The sequence below is a fragment of the Lepisma saccharinum genome, chromosome 4 (genome assembly GCF_977018435.1).
Source record: "Lepisma saccharinum chromosome 4, izLepSacc3.1, whole genome shotgun sequence".
In the NCBI taxonomy this organism is placed as follows: domain Eukaryota; kingdom Metazoa; phylum Arthropoda; class Insecta; order Zygentoma; family Lepismatidae; genus Lepisma; species Lepisma saccharinum.
Window position 1 is genome coordinate 31,235,346 of NC_139232.1, and position 20,760 is coordinate 31,256,105.

Sequence of the window (20,760 nt, forward strand, 5' to 3'; positions counted from 1 at the left end):
GGTTCTCTTAGAAGAAGACGACGACGAAAAATGGTTGTAGAAGCAATACCGACCTTCGAAAAAATTTGGTACTTCTAATGGTAAAGTTGGAAGAAAAATAGCATAGGGTGTTGCCGGGGGGGGGGGGGGGCGCCAAGTGTGTGTTGTGTCGAGGTACCTTCAGGGATTCTATTTTAATCAGGGTACGTCCATTGATTGGTGTACATGCTCCTTTCTTCATACTACACTAATCCGTTGGGAATTAAATCAAATGCGCCAGCCAAAAGACCATTAAAATGGAATTACGGCTTCCGAGGTACCTCCATAAACTCTCGTCAGGAACTCTGTGATGTGCGGATTTAAGCTGTACGCCTGCCAGCAAACGTCACGCGCGTCGCCGAGCTCCGCGAGGGAAAAGGAAGCCCTTCGCTGTGTTCCGGCGGAAGGGGCTTTTATGCAAAGCTGTACTTTCCATTTGGGGACGTCACTCACACGCACCGGGCAATTTCCCTTTGGTCAGCGCCTCTCGTTTCAGAAAAACAGTGTTGCCACAGCGGTAGTTGAATTAAGGTGGAACGCAAAACCTCCACGGTACAGATGGGAATAAAGGTGTAGCTTAGTTCATATTAGGAGTTTATAAATATGCATGAAACTTTCTTATGATGTTTGTATTTTGTAACGATGAATTAAGATTAGGGCTGAGCCGATGCCGATGTATCGATATCGGCCGATACCAGTGGTGTTGATATCGGAAAGTATCGGTTGGAATTTTTTTTTGCCGATACTTTTCCGGCGTTTTGGTCTTTCACGGAGTCCTGAAAAATGCCGTGCGACACTTTCGTGGAGTCTATAAATAATTATCCTTGATATTATGCAAAATGCAAAGTTTCATTTAATTTTGCACCAATTTTGTGTGAAAAAACTGAATATTGTGATAACATAATATGTAATTTAATATTCTGACGTAGGTAATTCTAAATCAAAAATCTTGGTAAATTGGTTTACAAAATTTGAGTAGAATACTTAACACACTAATCTTAATACATAAAGCAACTTTTTCAAGCATCCGTATCGGTTCCAAGTGGTTTCGGCTCAGCCCTAATTAAGAGTGAACAGAAGCCACGAGTTGAAATAAGAAGCATCTATAACTTTTGCGACATTTTCCTGACACTTTTGGTTAATCCCAACAACTTGGGCAAAGAATGATTAGTTAGTTACATGAAATTGATTAACAAGAGAGCACCAATATCTAGGACGGAGTGTTCCGCACCACTATATTATATCGCCGTACAAATCAGACACTCTGAAGTGTAGAGAACATCAATGCCAACAATTTTTTTCAGCAACACTTTGCTCCCCGAGGCCTCGTTTCGACGCTTATAGTCATCGAAGAACTTCATTTGTGTGTGTGTGTTCGATCACGCTCACGTTTTTATCTTTCTTCTGTCAAAGAATAGGCTACACTAAAATACATATTATGCATACTACAGATTGCCGACAAGATGCTGTTTCCATAACGCACTATAGCTTTCATTACAATTTGTGACAGAAAAACGAATAGTGCCAGTGACATCCATGCATGCAGGAAAATGTAGTTTAACGAGGGCTCTGCATCGAAACAGGGTTGCGAACGAAACGTTCAAGAGCGGACACAAACAAATTAACCTTCGCGCATATTCTCATCCATCCGTTCAACTCGGGCCAAATGGAAACCTGCTCCACTCTGCCCCTCCCCTCCCCTCCACGTGCTAGTACGATGCACAGGACACACAGTTCTGCGCAGGTTCTTTTGCCTGCGCCTCTAAGCTTGATCGAAGTTGTCTGTATTGTACGGCGACACCCCACATAACCTCACAGAAGAATGTGTGGAGCTTTTTCTCACTTCACATTTTCACTAAACAAATCCACCACAAATGCACATAAAAGGACCGATATAATCAATTTCTACAGCTATTTAGACAGCTCGGCTTCGTACTTGGGCTTGCTTTATTAAACATTAACACGTATGCTCATGGGATAAGACCTGTGCTTGCGTATGAATTTTGAGGATTTTAATGCTACAATAATTTGGTAGGAGGAAGTTTAGTTTAGCTTTGGGCAATTCCACCAAGTGCATGCATGCATGCTTTCTGTTACAGAAGTAAAGTAATGGAACAACAGATAGGAACAGCAGATATGACCTTCTCTCGTTCCCGTTCCAACCCAGTGCATCTCATCACGCGGCGCGCTAGGCCTATAACTCGATGCGCAATGTGGAGAATTCATCAATTCTGAATTGAACCAGTGTTTGCAACCATGTACAGTGCCTCTCAAAAGTTTTAGGACAACGACATTTTAAACTAGGCAAATCAAATTACGTAAGGCGCTGGTGGGGTGCGTGTAGGGTTAGGATCAACTTCAGGGTTGCCATATGCACAATAGATATTTATGAAATACGCCATAGGAATAAAACAAAGTATTATTGTATAAAACTCTAAAAAAAATATCACTATTACATTTGTCGCAAATAAGAAATACTTTCTGAAAGAAAGAAAATCGATGTTCTAGTATTTCATCGCTGATGGGTCTACACAAAGGAAAATAGGAGAGAAGAAACGAAGAGGAACAACAAAAGAGAGGAAAATATCTAGAAGCCTCTACATATTTTCCATTAATAATATCTAATCACAATAATAAGTTAGAAGAAATAACTCGCATTTTCACAACAGCTACCAATATTCTCGTTTTTCTTCATCACTTGGATTCTTTTTTCTCGATGATAGCTGCTAATTCAAGAAAAGCAATTCAAAATTAAAGTAAAAGTTCAACTACATGAATATCATCCAACGATATTTACAATATTGGAGTGACTGAATATTGTATATAAAAATTGTTGTTTGAACGCAAGGTAAAGGCGTGGTGTAGTGCTTAGAGTTCTCGACTGGGCATCTAGCGGTCCCAGGTTCGAGTCTCCTGACGACCTGTTTTTTTTATACTCCTTTTATTAAACAAGAGCATTGTAACATTATTTGTAATAACAGTGTAAAATAGCTACATTGTTCTGCATCTGGAATCTACTAAAAACAAATAAATGAATTAATTGACACATGTTCAAAGGGATATTTTTACGTATAAGATCGCGAATTATGATACTCTAACGATAATTGGGTACTGCTTCAAAGACATTGACAAATATTAATGAAATAAATATTTATATTTGTGGTAATTTAGAACATACTAATTTTACCCCTTTACCCACTCCAGTTCAATGCAAGGATACCTCCGCAAATATCGAATGAAAAGTTTTCATCGTGTGCAATTCTCCATTAAATGTTTGCGCCGATTCGTACTACCTTCGTTTTCTTTGTTACAAACAAGTATTCTTTGCACATTACATGTAGGAGGAGAGTTCCATCTACATTTCACACTGGTCAGCTCCTCCTAGCTATTCTCAAGAACGAAAATTTGTATGGTAGTGGTTACCGTTGTAGGTTGTCAACCTGATGGTTGTACGTTCAAACCCTTCCGGTGGCAGAAAATTTTCGTAACTTTTAGACATATCCCATTGTGTTCATTGTCCAAGCAGTGTGAAGCGGAATGGTTCTGTTTGGAATTAACGATGGGGGGACGAGAAATGTTAAATAACAAAACCTCCATTTCAACGAACTGAGAAGTGGAGGAAAATTGGATAATTCTTATAAATATGAAAATTACATACGTGTTTTTAGTGGTATAATCGCAGGTAGAATCAAAGATCTTACGTGGCAGATTTTATGTCGCTCTGAACTCAGCCAAAAGGTATTTCGCACCGATCTAATACATTCTCTAAATCATTTTAAAATATTATTGAATGTTTCATGTCGATATTTTGATCAATGCATCAATTCTTGAAGCTGAGACGATATTTTCTACATATGCCTCATATCTTCTCTCGTCTCCTTTCTCTTCTCCTCCTCTGCTTATATGTCATATCGCCTTCCCTCGTGTTCTCGCCTCTTGTCTCCATCCCATTCTTCTCCACTACTCTTATCTCCTCTCCTGTCTTAGATTTCCGACTCCACTGCACACTTCTCCTCTTTTTTCGTTCTTCTCGGGTTCTCTCTTTTACTCTACTCTCAACTCCCCTCTTCTCGTCTCCTCCTCTCCTCACAAATTTCCTCTTCTCTTCTCATCTCTTTCCCTCCTCTCTTCTCCTCTTTGCTCCATTTTCCTCATCTCTTCTCGCATCTATTCCCTTTCTCATTACTTCTCCTTTCCACATCTGTCCTATCTTTTCTTCCCTCCTTTACTTTTCCTCTTCAACTTTCGCTCTCTCTTTTCTTCTCTCATTTGATGTCCCTTTTCGTTTCTTCTCTCCTCTTTTCCTTTTTGTAGACTCATCAGCGATGAAATACTAGAAAATCGATTTTCTTTCTTTCAGAAAGTATTTCTTATTTGCGACAAATGTAATACTGATATTTTTTTAGAGTTTTATACAATAATGCTTCGTTTTATTCCTTTGGCGTATTTCATAAATATATATTGTGCATATGGCTACTCTGAAATTGAGCCTAACTCTACACGCAAACCACCAGCGCCTTAGATTATTTGGGTTGCCTAGTTTAAAATGTCGTTGTCCTAAAACTTTTGAGACACTGTACAACATAGGTCTAGATTTTAACGCTTGCACAGCGGCCAAGGAGGAGAGCGCTGGTCTCGTATATGGGGGAAGGCATGAGGAAGAAATTCCAAGAATGACTGTAAGGGGTGCGTGATTTTATGAGTACACTTCTGCAAAAAAAAAATTAACGGCAATGAAGAAAAAATAAATATATCGTTCAAAAAACAGCCTGAAGACTAGAAGCTTTTCGATTTATTACACCTGAAAATTCGTCATATTTTTACACAAAAAAATCAATAACTTCTTAATAGTGAAAGTCTCCGTCTGATAAAAACGGCATTCAAGTCGCAATTTTCTCCTCCATTAGAATTTATATAAGTTTTTCTTTTCCTAATTACTTTGTACTGTTTACACAGAAAGGGAAAATAAGACTATATTATATAGCAACGGCCCAAATTCAGCCAGTGACTTCTTTCGTGTCCGAGTGTAGTGGATAATAAAATGGATGATACCATAATTTATTTTCTCTATATCTGCGGGTTTGTTTGCTGACGTAGAAGCTGAAAAGTATAACTTGCCTAACTTGCACGATCGTCTGTTTCCATAGTACTGATAGTTACACGCTGTACACGTTACACTGGCCTAGCAACACATGTAACATCTGTCAAGTCAATTCATCTTTTTACGTAAACACCTGAGTACATAAACTAACATCTTTGCAAGGCAAAAGAAAATTAGGAAAGAAAAGTGATTCTTCAGCGATTTCATCACGCGTACGACAGAATCTGCTGAGAGCAGCTTTGAAGAAAAATTCTCAAACTGGTTGTTATTTCAGCGATGCTGATAATATTCACCCTCCTGTTCTTCGTTCAACAAATCAACAGTTTTATCATTCCTTCCGGCTCTTTTCTCAGATATTGAAAAAAGATGGATTTGTCCTTTCCTTTCCAGGCGTCACAATTTAATTTTCTCTCCCCTTCGCAGGTTTACAATTTAATTTTCTCAACTGTCGCGATAGTCAAAAAATTCAACAAAGTATAACTTATACTACACAACTAGAAGTAAATGCATTCCATCATTCCTGAGCTCTACTTCACAATAACTCCATCCAATACAGGATTTCGACGTTGGTTCAGCACCGAGTATCCACTGGGAAGAGAAAAGACTTTGAAAATGGTTATAAAAGGGGAAAAACTATGTATTTGAAATGCAGTAGAAAGCATCAGATACAACTACATTGGCCTAACAATTATAACTAAAATTATAATTTATCAGCTGTTAATAGAAGAGCCCTCGTGGTTTTCTTAGGCCCGGGCCTCCACATGAATAAATCCCGGGTTGACTGATCCATACTGCATTATGGAGTAGTTTTCGATGACCAATCTTAGCCAATCAAAAGAAGATAGAACTAATGTATGTATGTAAGGGAGCTTTCACGGAGATTTCATACCGAAGTGACAGGCGACACGGGCCCTTAAGTCTATAAGAAACCATTCACTGCGCGTGCGCAACCAACGGACCGAGGCGACACGATAAAACTACGAAAAGCAGCATTTACAGAAAGTTTATTTCTGAAAGTGACAAGTGTCGCTTATCGCTTCGGTATAAAAGCTCCCTTAGATTCAAATCTCTACGCACACGTTTATATTGCGTCTTGATTTCAGTCTTCCTGTAACACGTAGGCTAAAATGAAAGACTTCAATGACTTGTTCAACATTAATAGGCTGCCAAAAAAAAAATCGCAAACTTTACTATTCGTGGCCTTGACGTATCATTTTTTTCTGCGGTCCCCTAAATCAGAAAATAAATAACTCCTATTATGTTGGTGTGATTGCGTTATATAAAGCAAAATGAAATAAGTTTGTAATGGTGAATATAATGTTTGGAATAAGTAATAATTTCAGTTTAAATATATTTGAAGTGAATAACTGTGCAAGAAAAAGAAAGTGATTAATAGATTTCTTAAATTTTTAATGGCAATATTGTTTTTTGTTTTGTTTTTCTAAGCTTCAGGGTTCGCCTGGTGTAGGTATAGTAAGTAGATAAGATTAGTAAGACTAGTAAGATGATATTATTAATCGCACAGAGAATAAATGATTAAATGGAAAAAAATGCACTTCACATGAATTATTATTACTAATATTATTTGAATTACAAAAGATGATTACACATCAAGTCAATGTTGAGTCAAAATATTTAGATTGCAATGATAGGATTGTATGTACATATCTTAATCAGTGTCCTCATCCATTCCGCTCGCGCTGCTACTCCCAGAACTGTCAGATGCTGGTATGGTGGAACTGCCAATTCTTTGGAGACCGGATGAAAGCAGACCTTTAAAAAAAAAACTGCTGGTGACAGTGCTCCGGACTTCTTGATTGGGAGTTTTCGGCGCGATATTACTGGATCCGAGGACGCAAGCAGAATGTTCAGCAAATCTTCATTTGTTGCTATGACCTTCCCTGAACTTCCTAATATCCTTATGTCTTACCTCCTGTGCGTCCTCTGACAGCTGCCCGATAGGCAGGATGCAAGACCGAATAATGTCTGCACCATGTACTAAAATCTTGTGAACTGTGACAATTCTCCCTGACTTCGGCTCCGCACTGGATCTGCAACTGCCTTGTTCTTCGTCCTTGGGCCACTCTCCTGGAACAACTTCGTAGGACGACCTGGACCACATCCACTGGACGTACCAGGAACACATCCGTATACCTCTGGTGGAAAACTGATTTGATCAATGAGCCACTGTGCGTTACCTCACAAAAATCTGTCTTTATGCCTGTTACTCTTCAACCATCGGGCCCTAATTTTCACACAATACAGTTTAATTACACTGACAATGCGTTCTTCGACTTCTGGAGGACAATCTTGTATCCTCAATCTATCCACAACAAATCTGTACAGTTCTTCGCTTCTGTTTTGGGGAGAAGACTGCAGCCATACATCAAACAACTCCCGCCTGAACAGGATGCAATGCGCAATAAAACTATACGCTGTTGTAAATCGCGCACCTACGTTAACCTTTTACGCAAGCGGGAAGTTCGTTACGCAACATGTGCAAATTACACGGGTGTACTATATGGTACTTTTTTTGTAATCCTTCGTCAAGTTTTGACAGGGAATAACATAATACTTTTGTAGCACCATTTTTCACTTAACGTTATTGCAAACTACTTACGATATGGCTACACAAACACCCCGCACAAACACAGGAGAGATACCCACGTTACCACTACAATGAACGCAGAGAGTCACGAACAATAAATAACAATACAGCACGCGTCTAAACATGAGCTACTCCACGCGCGAACTAAATGCCTCTGCGCGTGGTGCCTAGGGACACGAGGTTCATGACCATCTAAACATAACTTCCGGTTCAAAGTCAAACGAAAAACAATCATCACAATTACCCCTGGACATTTCCTAACACACCTGTGTAGCAGTTAGCCGTGAATACAAGATTCGAAAAATGATTTTTTTCCAGCTAGATTGCGAGAATTGAACACTGTGCGCCGGCCGGCCGTCAGAATCACTTCTATAGGTGTCATGATTGCCGAAATATTGCAATTTAAAGTTAACGAGACGTTGGAAAAATGGTCAAAATCGCATAGTTTGCAACAATGTAATGTCGAAAATACAAAAGATATGGATCTGCAACTTTGCATATTTTCCTCCCTCATGTGACCCTTTCAGTATGCCAAATTTCAAATGAATCAAAATATGCGAGGTTAAAAAGTGCCTCTTCTCTTGTTGATTTCACGTAGAATGCCCCACATGCAACATAATCAGAGGGGGGCAGTTGCACTTGCCACTTTTCACTCCCGCACTATGGCCTCTTAATGATAAGCCTTGTATACCATGAAAAAGTAAACCGTTCTTCCCCCCCCCCCTCCCTCCAGTATTTGAACCCAATCGCTGCTTCTGAACATAATTCACGGGTGGGGATACGTACGCGATTTCGAGTGTCTTCATAAATCAAATATAATAATCATCCTGTTGGCGTCGTGGAGTATCTGGTTAGAGCAGCGCAATTGTAGTAAAAATCAGAGTTCTGTTATAAGTTCGATTCCCACCACCGATAAAAGAAATTTCACCTGAAGACGAGAGAGATACGTAGAGCACGTATAGTTTAAAGCGCTAGACAATGGATATGTCCAATTAACATTGCATGCTAATGTAAAACCACTGTCAATAACATTACAGTCACTGCTGTCATGACACTGTTTCCGACACAAAAATAAATGTCAGTTGCAACAGTGAATCTGTGCTGGATGGCTGCGTACATGTGTTTTAAAGAGCTTGTAGCGTTGAAACAAATTGTTATCAAGTAAAATTATTAGTTTTGATGCCCACTAAATATTGTGGACGTTATGTGTGGATGTTGTACGGCAACACCCTGCATGTATTGTAAATGTCTTTTGTACACAAAAACACCTCACCTATGTTAAGAGTCTGGCGTGTTTCTTTCGACCTGCTTCTTTTGAAAGAATCCGCTGACACTGGGTTAACGAACGCACGAGGAAACCTTGAAAAATGCAACGCAAACATCGTTCACCTTCTCCAATGTGTGCCATTGTCAGACAGACTGGCCAGCTCTTGCACTTCACTCCAAGGGAAAGTTTGCTCAGAAAGGATCGCAGCTTCGTCATGGAACAACAAACTATCCACATTCCCGATTCTATTTGCTCAGAGCGGTCATTGGCTCTTAACATTGACCTAAAGGAGGAGGATATATAGTATATATTTTTTAAAAAACTCTTTTTATTCCTTTTATTTTTACGTCGACGTATATGCGTGGAACGCCATGTTACTACAAGAAGTTCAATATCTGTATCGGCACTGTGTTTACAAAAAAAAAACAATGTAACTTATATACATACATTTTTACATGTAACATAATATTTCACTACAGTACCAATCGGAACTTTCACGGTTTAAAAATGAAATGCTAGAAAAAAGCAAGCAACAACTTTCAAGTGAAGAAGGTTTGTTGACGAAAATCTTCTTTGTCTTCGTAATGGTCGTGCATTGTCCTTTCTCTAAAAGATTTCCTGGGGCATATTGTGATTCACCACCACTCCCAGCTGCGTGAGTCATGCTTTCTTATGTCACGATGACATCATTCCGATATTCCCTGAAGCGAACAAAGTCACCTACTTCCTTCAGCTCTCAAACGCCTTTCCCCTCAATTCATCAACAGCATTCACACGAAAAGGTTTCTCCTCCCTGCTTGGAGAAACAGAAATCGTCCAGCAAGATGCTTTCCCTCTCCTGGGCTATTTTTGCTCAAGACTTCATGCTGAAAAAGTCTCTTCCTGATCTCAAACGTTTGTATCTTCCTAAGTTTTTTAAGGTAAAGAAGTGAACCTAATGGAAAAAGTGTGGGAAAACTCGCCAAGGTTTTTGGACATTATCGGTAAACTTCCACGTTGCACGAAGAACCGATAAGCGAAATTCCACACCCACAATCTTTTTTGCAGATTGCTATGAGGGAATTGTCGTAATGACAACATACGTATATCCTGTGGAATGTGAGTTACAAAGCCTGGACAATTTGCACTTTGTATGCACGGAACAGCAAACTTGACGTTTTCTTAAACTTCAAGCTAAACACTCGTGCTCTCGCTCTACGCTTTCTTCCGATGTCGATTGGCAGCGTTTTATGAAAGGTTAGACACACTCCCCGTTTCCTTGAACTTGTAATGCAGGAACTTTATGTTTTTGGTGTTTTTGGTATCAGGCGGTATCCTTCCGTACTTGATCTGAAAGTTGCTTTGAACAGGTTTTGCTAAAGGTGTCTCATGACTACAGCACTATAAAACCTCTCAAATAGGCACCAAAAATTATGAAATAAGAAAAAAACACTAAAATAGGCCCTTAAAAGGCGTACTAAAATAAAATAACACATTAAAATAGGCACTGAACCTGAACGTATTTCAAAAAAGGCAAATAAGCAAAGCATCTGCACCCTACCGATGACAATGATTTTGAACACATTTTTTTTTTTCTTGGACACAGTTCCTGTTTCACGAGTACCACACCAATAGGATCTGAACTCAAAGAAACTTGGCGAGAATTCCCTCACCTTGCTATAAATTTCACTCCTCTGTCTTAAAAACTTCAGAAGCCAAAAAGGCTTGTAATGCAGAAGGGACTTTGTGGACACCCTGTATTATACATCATTTGTAGCTGCTTCCATAATACATTAACTGACAGCAACATCTTTAACGTAAAGGACTGGTTGGCTAAAGGAACTAATGTGTCAATCGGCAATTTACCGTCGCCGCATACTTTAATACATGTACTTTGGGCACGTGGTGAAACAGTCTTGCTCTTGTGAAATTCTCCCAAGGAAAGGCAGAAGGAAAACAGGTGGATAACCAATTACGTGGATGGGTTTCAGTAATGTTGAAGTTGGGTCACAGAGCATTCCCTGTCGTTTTTATGTGGCCTGGTTCTTTTCGACCTTTAGCCATTTTCTCCTTTCTTGACAGTGATATTTGTGGCTTCTTGTTGAGCAAGCAAGGTTTTGATCTGCACTAATACCTCGAGAATTTTGCGAAGGATGAGTCGTATTTGATATTTTAAAAACGTTTCATGCATTTCTTCCCCATTACTATTTAGCACAAAATTGTGTACAAACAATTAAACATTTAAAAATAAAACATGAGTGGAAAGCCAATGAAGTTTTGCAAATATATAAATCTTGAGAAATAAGCAAATACGAGATGATTGCGTTCTCAATATCTACTGCAAACTGCAAATGTTTGCAGTGAAGCAGGGACAATTCTTGAAGGCCTATGAGTGTATCAACTGCCCTTATTTAACATATTAATCGACCAAATGAAACTTCCACAAGATAAATACATGACAATTGTGCCTATGCAAGGTGAAAAACACACGTACTGTACTCACCCTCGAACTCCTGGACGCCTTCGGGTCCAAATACGTCTTCAATTTATTTAGGTAATACGAAGGAGGATCTTTGGCATGAACACGTTCCTAGAAAGAGAAAAATATATAAAAGAGATATATTTGTAGTTTACATGAGTAAAAAACAAGAGTGTTGTTTACTGTTACATGATTTGACCTGCCCGCGGCTTCGTGCACGTTGTATTGGCCTATAAAGACTGTCTGAAAAAGACGTAACATTTTGTAACGGCGGTATAGAAAAGAGAATAAATAGTTGCAAGAGATTTAATTCTGGAAATGAATAGAACAGAGGATGCCATTATACATAATTACATACGGCTGAAGAAATCGGTAGGTTTATGACTTGATGATGACGTCATGTTGACACAAGATATGATGTTTATTCGTCAAATGATAGAAAAAAGCAACTTGAAATCAATAATCCAAAATCAAATCGTCACATTCACGTCACATTGTCCAGATAGAATGAATGAATGACTAGGAATGAGTGCCACATATTTAGTAAAATATCAGCACGATCAGAAATTAGCATTCATAAGGCGTATTCATTACTCAGTTTATTTAGATCTCCGCAAAACAAAATTATATATAGAGGTACAATACACTCAGTGCCATCTGTTGATGACGGTAACAGTATGAAAATATTTTTAAAAGTTTAAAATCCCTTTCAACCCCTTTACGAGTTGAATTTCGGAAAATTCCTTCTTAGTGGGTGCTTACGTCATAAGAGAAAACTTTCAAGTTTCTAGGTTCATGGATTTGGGATGTGCGTCGGTGAGTCTGTGAGTGAGGACAAACTCTCTCTATGTCAGATATCTTTAATATCGCCAACACACTCGTACTACTCGCGAAAAAAATAACCCATAAAAATCTGGTGAAAAGTGACAAAGGTATTACTATGTCTTGTTGCTCCCTCAACTGCTGAACACTGTTTCGCATCACTTTGCATCATCAGTTTTCCATTTCAACAAACATTGCTGTCAGTAAACCAGAAAGGCAAACCAAGTGCAAAATCAGGCACCGTTCGACGTTGGCAAAAAGAAGAGGTTCTCTTTCTGGTTCGTTGAAACCATGCAACTACAATTTATTAGAATTGCTACGTAGAGTGGCTTCCAAGATTTTCAGCGCCTTGATTTTTACTTATCGTAGTATTTCAAATTAATGGCTTGCCAAGTGAGGATAACAAACAGGGGCCACGAAGAAATTCAGGTGCATCTGCGTGTGTTATCGGACATCACGTACTTACTGTTTTTCCAAACCTTCTATAAAGCAACTCCAACTCCTACTGAATCATAAGCAGACCAGTGATATAGCGTACACTAAATCTTAATCTACGTGCGTTGTCTACACGTCTGATTGATTTACAGATTACGTAGTCTACATAGATAATCTGAACTACATTAAAATTAATTTACAAAAGGTGTTTTAAAGGAAAGATTCTGTTTTGAATAACGTAGTCTCTTACTCTGCTCATATCAACAACAAAAAAACATCTCGCAATTTGGAAGTACAGTCTGTTGAGAAAACGTCCCACTTAAACAATAATTCTATTTCAGTTTTACAACGCCAAATAAATCTACTCTCGTCGCCATGTTGTTTACGTACAACTGTTATATTGCATACTTGTAGATGTAGGCTATTGTTCACATCAACAATCACAGGCAAGTTGCATAAACGTTAATCTCATATTCCAGCGGAACATGTGAACATACCTCAAGCACAAAATTGAGAAAAGGGAGGGGGGAGTTGGAGTACAATCTCGTGCCTGATGCTACGGGCCTCTCGCTTACGTCATCATTGATGATGATGCCTTGGATAGTAGAAAAAAAGGGTAAAAAATCAGGGACCAGAGGCTGGAAGACTTGCTCGGCCGTGACCTGAGAAAGGAAACAACTTCCCTTCTCGGCTTTTTCATGAATCGCAGTTTACGCAACGCTCCACGTATCATTAACAGCAACACAATACGAGGCTTTCCTATCAGTACACGGCGAAAAACTCGTTACTATTCCGACGACAACAGTTAAGTTCACCAAAGCGACCAATTAGTTACGTTAGGTTACTTAACATTAAAGTGTTAATTGGTGTTAGCGAATGGAAGAAGACTTGCACCGAAGGAAGCGAAAGCAAACAATGGTTTCGGAACTGAAACTACAATTCTTATCAAAGTTGGAAATTATCAGTTTCAAATAGCAAAATGAAATGAAAATATTTTGCTTCACGGCTATATACATGTATTTCTTTCATTTATTGTAACTGTTCTGCCTCTTTAGGCCATAACCGTGACGAAAACGTGGAAGATCATTGGGTGGAACCGATGCATACTCAGTTAGGGAAGCACGTAACGCGTTACTCTTTCGGTGTTAGTAACACGTTATCGAAATAACACGAGTAATTGTAATGGCGTTTCATTGCTTTCCGTTAATTTACTTTCATAAATTCAGAACTGAAGTATTTACTTTCCAGGACAAAATGCACTCTGTTGTGTTGTTGTAAACTTGTGTGCGTAAAGTTACATTGGAACAACATGTATACTTCAGACAGCAGATGTGGCCGACTAAGTGGCCGAGTGAGAGTCCACCTTCGTGGCGAAGTGGTTAGCACAGCGCGCTACGACGCCAAAGATTCCAGATTCGAGTCCCGGGTAAGGCATGGGTATTTGTGTTTGTCCAAATGAGAAAAACTGAAAATCGAGAAAAACTAAGTGAAAAACGGGAGATACTACCGCTTAGGGGTATTCCTTTGTAAAAAAAATAATAAAATAAATAAAGTGAGTTGAATAGTCTACTTTACATCGGGCAGAAACTCCCGGGTTGGAGTCCCAGCCTGGGCTCCTTCCTGGTTGTGCAGCAATTTCAGCTAAACATTACTCATCCTCGTCATTGCGATTAGCCAAAAGTGGAAGAAAAGCGATTTAAAATAATAAAATACAGAACAGATGGAATACTTGTGTAAACACGGGCTGGCCTCACCAATGGCGTAGTGGTAAGGTAACGTCGCCGCCTTGTAAACAAGGCGTCCCGGGGTCGATTCCCAGTAGAGGTACATAGTGGTTCGGATCGCACTTTAAACTGCAGGTCTAGCCCCGATTAGCCTTACTGTGCATGAAGTGTACTTAAAAACAAACTCAACATACACAAACTCAATACTTATGTATACACTTAGTCCTTGTTGTATGTCAAGTAACAGTTACTTTAGGAAACAAAGTAACGGTGACCGTAGAAGCTTACTTTTTTTGGTAAATTAACCAACCCTATACACACACTCAAACAGTACACTACTGCTTAGCCCGGGACTCTAAGCAGGAGCCTTCGACTGCCCTATCTCGAACTATTTACATTGTAGTTACTTGACCTCGCTTCTATTTCTCAGCATTAATGGAGATAACGAGACTGGATGAGCTCATGATTATTATTTTAAAAAAAAAAAAAAAAAAAAGTGGATGCTTCTTCCGAATTCGAACACAGGATGCCCGATTTCGCAGAGCAACATTTTGATGAACGTTTAACCTCAGTAGTGTTAAAATAACAGATAAATAGTTCTAACCATTCTTATCATTTTAACACCACTGAGATTAAACGTTAAGCAAATATGGTCTGGACCACCTGCGACCACTGTCCATGACGCTTTAACACTTTCCTTAACAGTGTAAATAACAAATATGGAATTTTCCGTTACAGTAATTTTGGGGTCATAATATGACAATTGCTAGCCTACAGTTTAAATTAGGATGTGAATAACTATGCAATGTGTCTCCACCGGGGATCGAACCCGAGATTCCTTGATTACAAAGCGACAGCGTTAGCACTAGTCCATCGAGGACAGGGTTACCACGTAAACTCTAACTGCATTTTTCCGGAGATTTCACTGAGTTTTCCAGAATCAGCACATTTTTTCCCCACAGTATTCAATACCCAATACATTACTATTCTAAATATATTTTATAATGGCCTATGATGCATCTGTTTTATCAGTAATATTACCGATCTGATGTATTTATGAACAATCTGTAATTTAATGCAATATTCTGCCATCCTGTTATTTATTTTATGAATAAGAACATGTAATTAATGTCATGGTTTTGCAAAGTAAATGTCTAAATAGATAGACCTTTTCAAAAGTCAAAACCCACCACAATCACCGGTTATATACATTAATTAAGGAGGTGAATGAACCATTCAAGGAGCACTTGCAATTTTATATCAGATCAGTAGGCCCATTAGTAAACTTTGGGTAGTACCTTATCAGTATCAGCTAATAACAAAATAAATTAAAGAATAAAATGATATTTTATGCACTTAATTAAGGAGTAAGGTTTCTTTGAATTTTCACTTTCTTTACAGAACACAAAATAACAAAAAAAAAATATTCAAACACTTCACAAACTTTGGGAGGTGTCTCATCACGTGGTGTTCAAAGTCATTGCTAATTGACCTGCAGAAGTGATAGAACATTTTGTCTTTAGATTTCATAATGGAATGGGACAGTTACAAAAACCACGTGGAAAGGGAAGTCTGCTGAAATTTGCAAGATTCTCTATAAGCTTCAAATCTCCCAAGTGATTCAATTATCGTACTGTCCAGAATTTCAGTGGCACTGGAAAAGTGAAAGACGGGCCCAGCCAGGATCAGCCACGTACCATGAGGACTGTGCAACTGGAAAAATCAGTGTATGGAAGCATCAGTGATGGTCTGTGAACTGACCAGTTCCACAATGTCCATGTCTCATACGTTCCAAAGGGCCTCCTCGATGGCGCAGTGGTAGCGTCGTTGCCTTGTAATTAAGGGGTCCCGGGTTCGATACCCGGTGGAGGCACATAGTGGTTCGGACCCCACTTTAAACTGTAGGTCCAGTCCCCATTAGCCTTACTGTGCATAAAGTGGACTTAAAACAATAACTCAATCAATCAATCATACGTTCCAAAGTCACATACGACTGAAAGCTTAAAAACAACATACAGAGAGCCCTTTCTAGCTTCAGAAAGCAATAAAGGCAAAGTGCCTACTGGTTCATTAAGCATACATTGGCACAGAAGAATTATCATGGAGGCAGCCTTCAACTTGCAGAACGACAGGTTGTATGTCGCAAGAAGTTAGTAGGGGGAACATTCTGCTTCAATCACGGTGTGGTGGGAAATGGGGTATTATGATAGCATCTCCGAGCTCCTTTTCTGCAAGAAAAGGGTAAAAACATCAGCCCGTGTACACCAAGAAACAGTCCTAATTTAAATTAAAAAGAGAGGTACATATCATTATATAAAATGAATTAATTAAAATTAAAACGGGTAGTCCATTCCCGGAATAGAGTTTTCAGCAGGATTGTGCACCAAGTCATACGGTTCAAAGAACCCAGCAGTGGCTTGAGACAAATGTGCTCAACTTTATTTTCCCTTCAGATGGATCATCTGGCAGTGCAGGCCTCGGCTCTCTGGACTAGAAATTGTGGTCTGTACTTCAACACATGGTTTGCAAAAAGATACACTGCTTGCCATTAAAATTGCAACACCCAGAAGGAAATGAGATAGAAACACGAAACTTGGCAAATATGTAGTTCATAATAAGATAAGAAAATTATTACAGTTAAAAGAGCTCGGTGGTGTGACATGTGACACGTAGAACATGGTTGCATAACCCCAGGGAGCTAGTAGCGTGTACAGCCTCCACGGGCGGCAATAACTGCTGCAACACGGCGAGGCATGGACAGAATGAGTCTATCGATGTCTGCTTGCGGTATGGCGTCCCAAGCGGCTTCCACACGGTGCCAGAGGTCTTCAACATTACGTGCCGGAAAACTGAGTTGGGCCAGCCGGCGACCCACCATGGACCAGACATCTTCAATTGGCGACATATCCGGCGAACGTGCTGGCCAAGGAAGCAGGGGCACGTGGTTAGCTTCCATAAATGCGAGGACATTCCTTGCAACATGGGGGCGCGCGTTATCCTGTTGAAAAGTGGCATTATGCAGTGCATGGATTAATGGGACAGCAACAGGGGTGAGAATCTGTGTGATGTACGTTGGCTGTTCAATGTCCCTTGAATGCGTACGAGACGCGAACGAACACCTATGGCGATGGCACCCCATACCATGATACCCAATGAAGGCCCTGTGTGATGATGCATGATGAAGGCGTCATGAAGCCTAGTGCTACGGTGCCGCCACACGCGTGTACGTCCATCATGATGTTGTATACAGAAGCGGGATTCATCAGAGAACACTACAGCATTCCACTCCGCCATCCATGCACGACGGTCTTGGCACCATCTCAGACGCAAACACCTATGCTCTAGCGTCAGAGGAATCCGCAACAGTGGGCGCCGGGAAAAAATTCCCCGGTTCACCAAACGACTGGACGTTGTAAAACATCCCGTACTTCATGCGCAATCCTCGTTGACGTGGCCGTTCTGTCTGTAATGGCCATGCCTATCAGACGTCTGTCCTCTCGTTCCGTCGTCCGACGCGGACGTTGTGAACCTCTACGTCACTCTACAGTGCCTTCCTGGACCCACTAGTTCCATACACGGATCACTGTGGATGCATTCCGTCCTACACGGGCACCGATCTCACGGTAGGATAATCCGCATTCACGGTATGCAACAATTCGGCCGCGATCGAACTGGGCAACCTGCTTGAATCGCTGCCGTATTCGACGACGTGGCATTGCAGACCGATTTTAACACACTACACTCACGACCATGCACTTTCACTGCTCTTCTGCACCTATCTGACCTGCTACAGGTACCACTTACCAGATGGCGTGGCAGGCGCACATGACGCATGATGGTCTTGAACACCTAATCATTTCCTTCTGCACCTCTCCTCTACACACTGTGCACATTTCGTCCGATTCCGATTACTCCTTCTGGGTGTTGCATTTTTAATGGCGAGCAGTTTATAATGCAGTATTGCAACTTTGAACCCTAATCTTGTGAAGGCAGTGGAAGATTTCCCCCTCGATACAGCCGTAATGCAATTGATGAGTGGGCCCAGAAACCTAGGTCCTATGTGCAGATCAAAGGCGGTCATTTTGTGCTTTGTGTACACAATATATCCACGTAACACATATCCATAGGATATAATATCTCAAAAGTATCTTCTGTTATTTCATTCAGAGCTTTGAAATATTTATATGGTAAGACCGGGTTGTGTGTGTGTGTGTGTGTGTGTGTGTGTGTGTGTAGTATACTTTCGGCCAACAGAAGATTATACAGGGTGTCTACCAAACTAACAAATCGAAAATTCTTGACTTTTTCATGACTCAACATTCCTTTTTATTGACCTTTTTTTCTTTATTCTTAACATTTATTTAATTGCTCCCTACTTAAATATAGTTGGAAAAGAAGAAAATAGATGTTTTTATTCAATAAAAAAAAACTCCTGTTCCAAGGCCAGTTACGATGAAAACTGAAGCTGATATTTAAGAAGAGATTTAGACTTGCATGTGAAAAGTATTCTTAAGAAATAAAGTGAACAAATCTTAACCACAACTCAATACAATTGTAGATTTCTAAATATTCAATTTTATCAAATCCCAGTACAGGTATCTAACAATGTAAGTTCACTATACTGTAAAAAATAGCACAAGTTATTCACCTAAAGCATAATTTCTTAACTTTCTTGATCTTTCCATTGATTTCTTGACATTCTTGACTGGTATACACCCTGCTATAGTATCAATTAATCTGTGATGCAAAATAAACACATATCTAAAGCCTACATCTTCAAAATAGTTCATATAAAGCAAGTTAGTGAAGTTGGAATGATTAGTTCAAGAGCAAGCATATTTTAGTTTTTCAGATGTGCTTCATTGGGACTCAATAATAATTAGATGTTTTCCCCTGAGTTTTTACTTTTCTTCAAATTCCCTGAGAATGCCAGGTTTTCCAGGTTTTTCCAGGTGTGTGAGAACTCTGGAGGAGGCTCGAGTACGTAGTCTACGAACCACAAATACTGTAAATTCATTAAAATGTAGATTCTAATTATGCATGTTTAATTTCATGTTATTTTATTAATTTCGATAGAGAGAGAGAAAGAGAATAAGAGTAACATTTAAAGGGAATTTATTTTCAAAATGAGAGAAGGCTAACTAACAATGCAAATTTCGCCAAATATCTTTCCCAAAGGAAGAATGCTGTCACACATGGGAAGAATGCAAAAACAGCTGGAATGGCAACTGTGGGAGGCACCGAAGAGGGCACTGACTCCGATTTTTTTGCAATTGAAAGAAAAAAACACCGCAAATGCGAGTATCAACATAACAAAAACGAAACATCCATAAGGTTAAGCTCTCTTTTATATTTAGTGGTGTTATATTTTCGAGTGCGACCATACTAGTACGTAGGTCATTGATAAAACCCTGTTAAACATTTTACCGTGACCAAAACTACACAGATAGAAGTTGCCATAAAATTAAAAATTTCTATCTTTAAAATTTAACAGTCCGTCTGGTAATTTACAAACACTGAATGCAACACTTTTTAAATAAATTTTAATATTTCATTATGTATAAAGATGGATTATGATTACTAATTGCAGTTGCATACACTATAAATATATTTTTTTAAAACTGATTAATTAAACTTACATTATTTAGGCTAACTACTATTAATAGCCGTTAATACCTTAAAAACTGTCGTGGTCCTTTTTAGGTAGCTGGCTGGCAGCGGCAATTGACGGTCATTTTCCCTGTCAACTTATGGGAGACATATTGTAGTCACGTCGTCCTGTGGCATCGCCAGAGAATTTCGTTCGGGTGACTCGACGAAATTTTTTCAGACCAAGGTTGAAAATATTATTTCTCCCATTTTCTCTTTTCCCCTGCTTATCAATTCCTTTCTCTCTTTTATTTTATTTATATGTCCTTTTATTTCCCTTTACATTTGTTCCTTTCTCTCTCTCTCTCTCTCTCTTCTCTCTCTAACACTGGGTCACGCGTCTATGCGATTGATTCAACTAGAAACTAGTTAACACACGTGACTCTACATGTGTAAAATACACTTCCACTGAGATATCTACTTTAGAAAAACCTTGCAGAGGCAAATCTTTCACTTAAATTTCAACTCTGCTATTTGCAGAAGATTACAAACAAGAAATAGTCACAAGATTACTCACATAATGCCTTGAAAAATCACAAACTTACACTTACATTAAAATCATCTTTCGTTACATTAAAGTCATCTTCTATCATTTGTTTCATAACCAAAACCGCAAGAAAGAAAGAAAATCTCTAACTTTTCCCATCGTTACCAACACGCTTATTTTTAGGGAGTTGT

The 20,760-nt window shown here is 39.3% G+C and overlaps 1 protein-coding gene across 3 annotated transcripts in view; it reads right to left on the bottom strand.

Annotated features, from left to right (window-relative positions):
- Frl (formin-like protein) overlaps positions 1-20,760 on the bottom strand; it is a 251,620-nt gene that overhangs the window by 103,582 nt on the left and 127,278 nt on the right. For 2 of the 3 annotated variants that reach the window (XM_083120386.1, XM_083120388.1), the window contains exon 3: positions 11,468-11,563. In XM_083120386.1, the coding sequence (XP_082976512.1) occupies positions 11,468-11,563 (96 nt within the window). The remainder of the gene's footprint in view (positions 1-11,467; positions 11,564-20,760) is intronic. The other variant, XM_083120387.1, reaches the window with a different exon arrangement.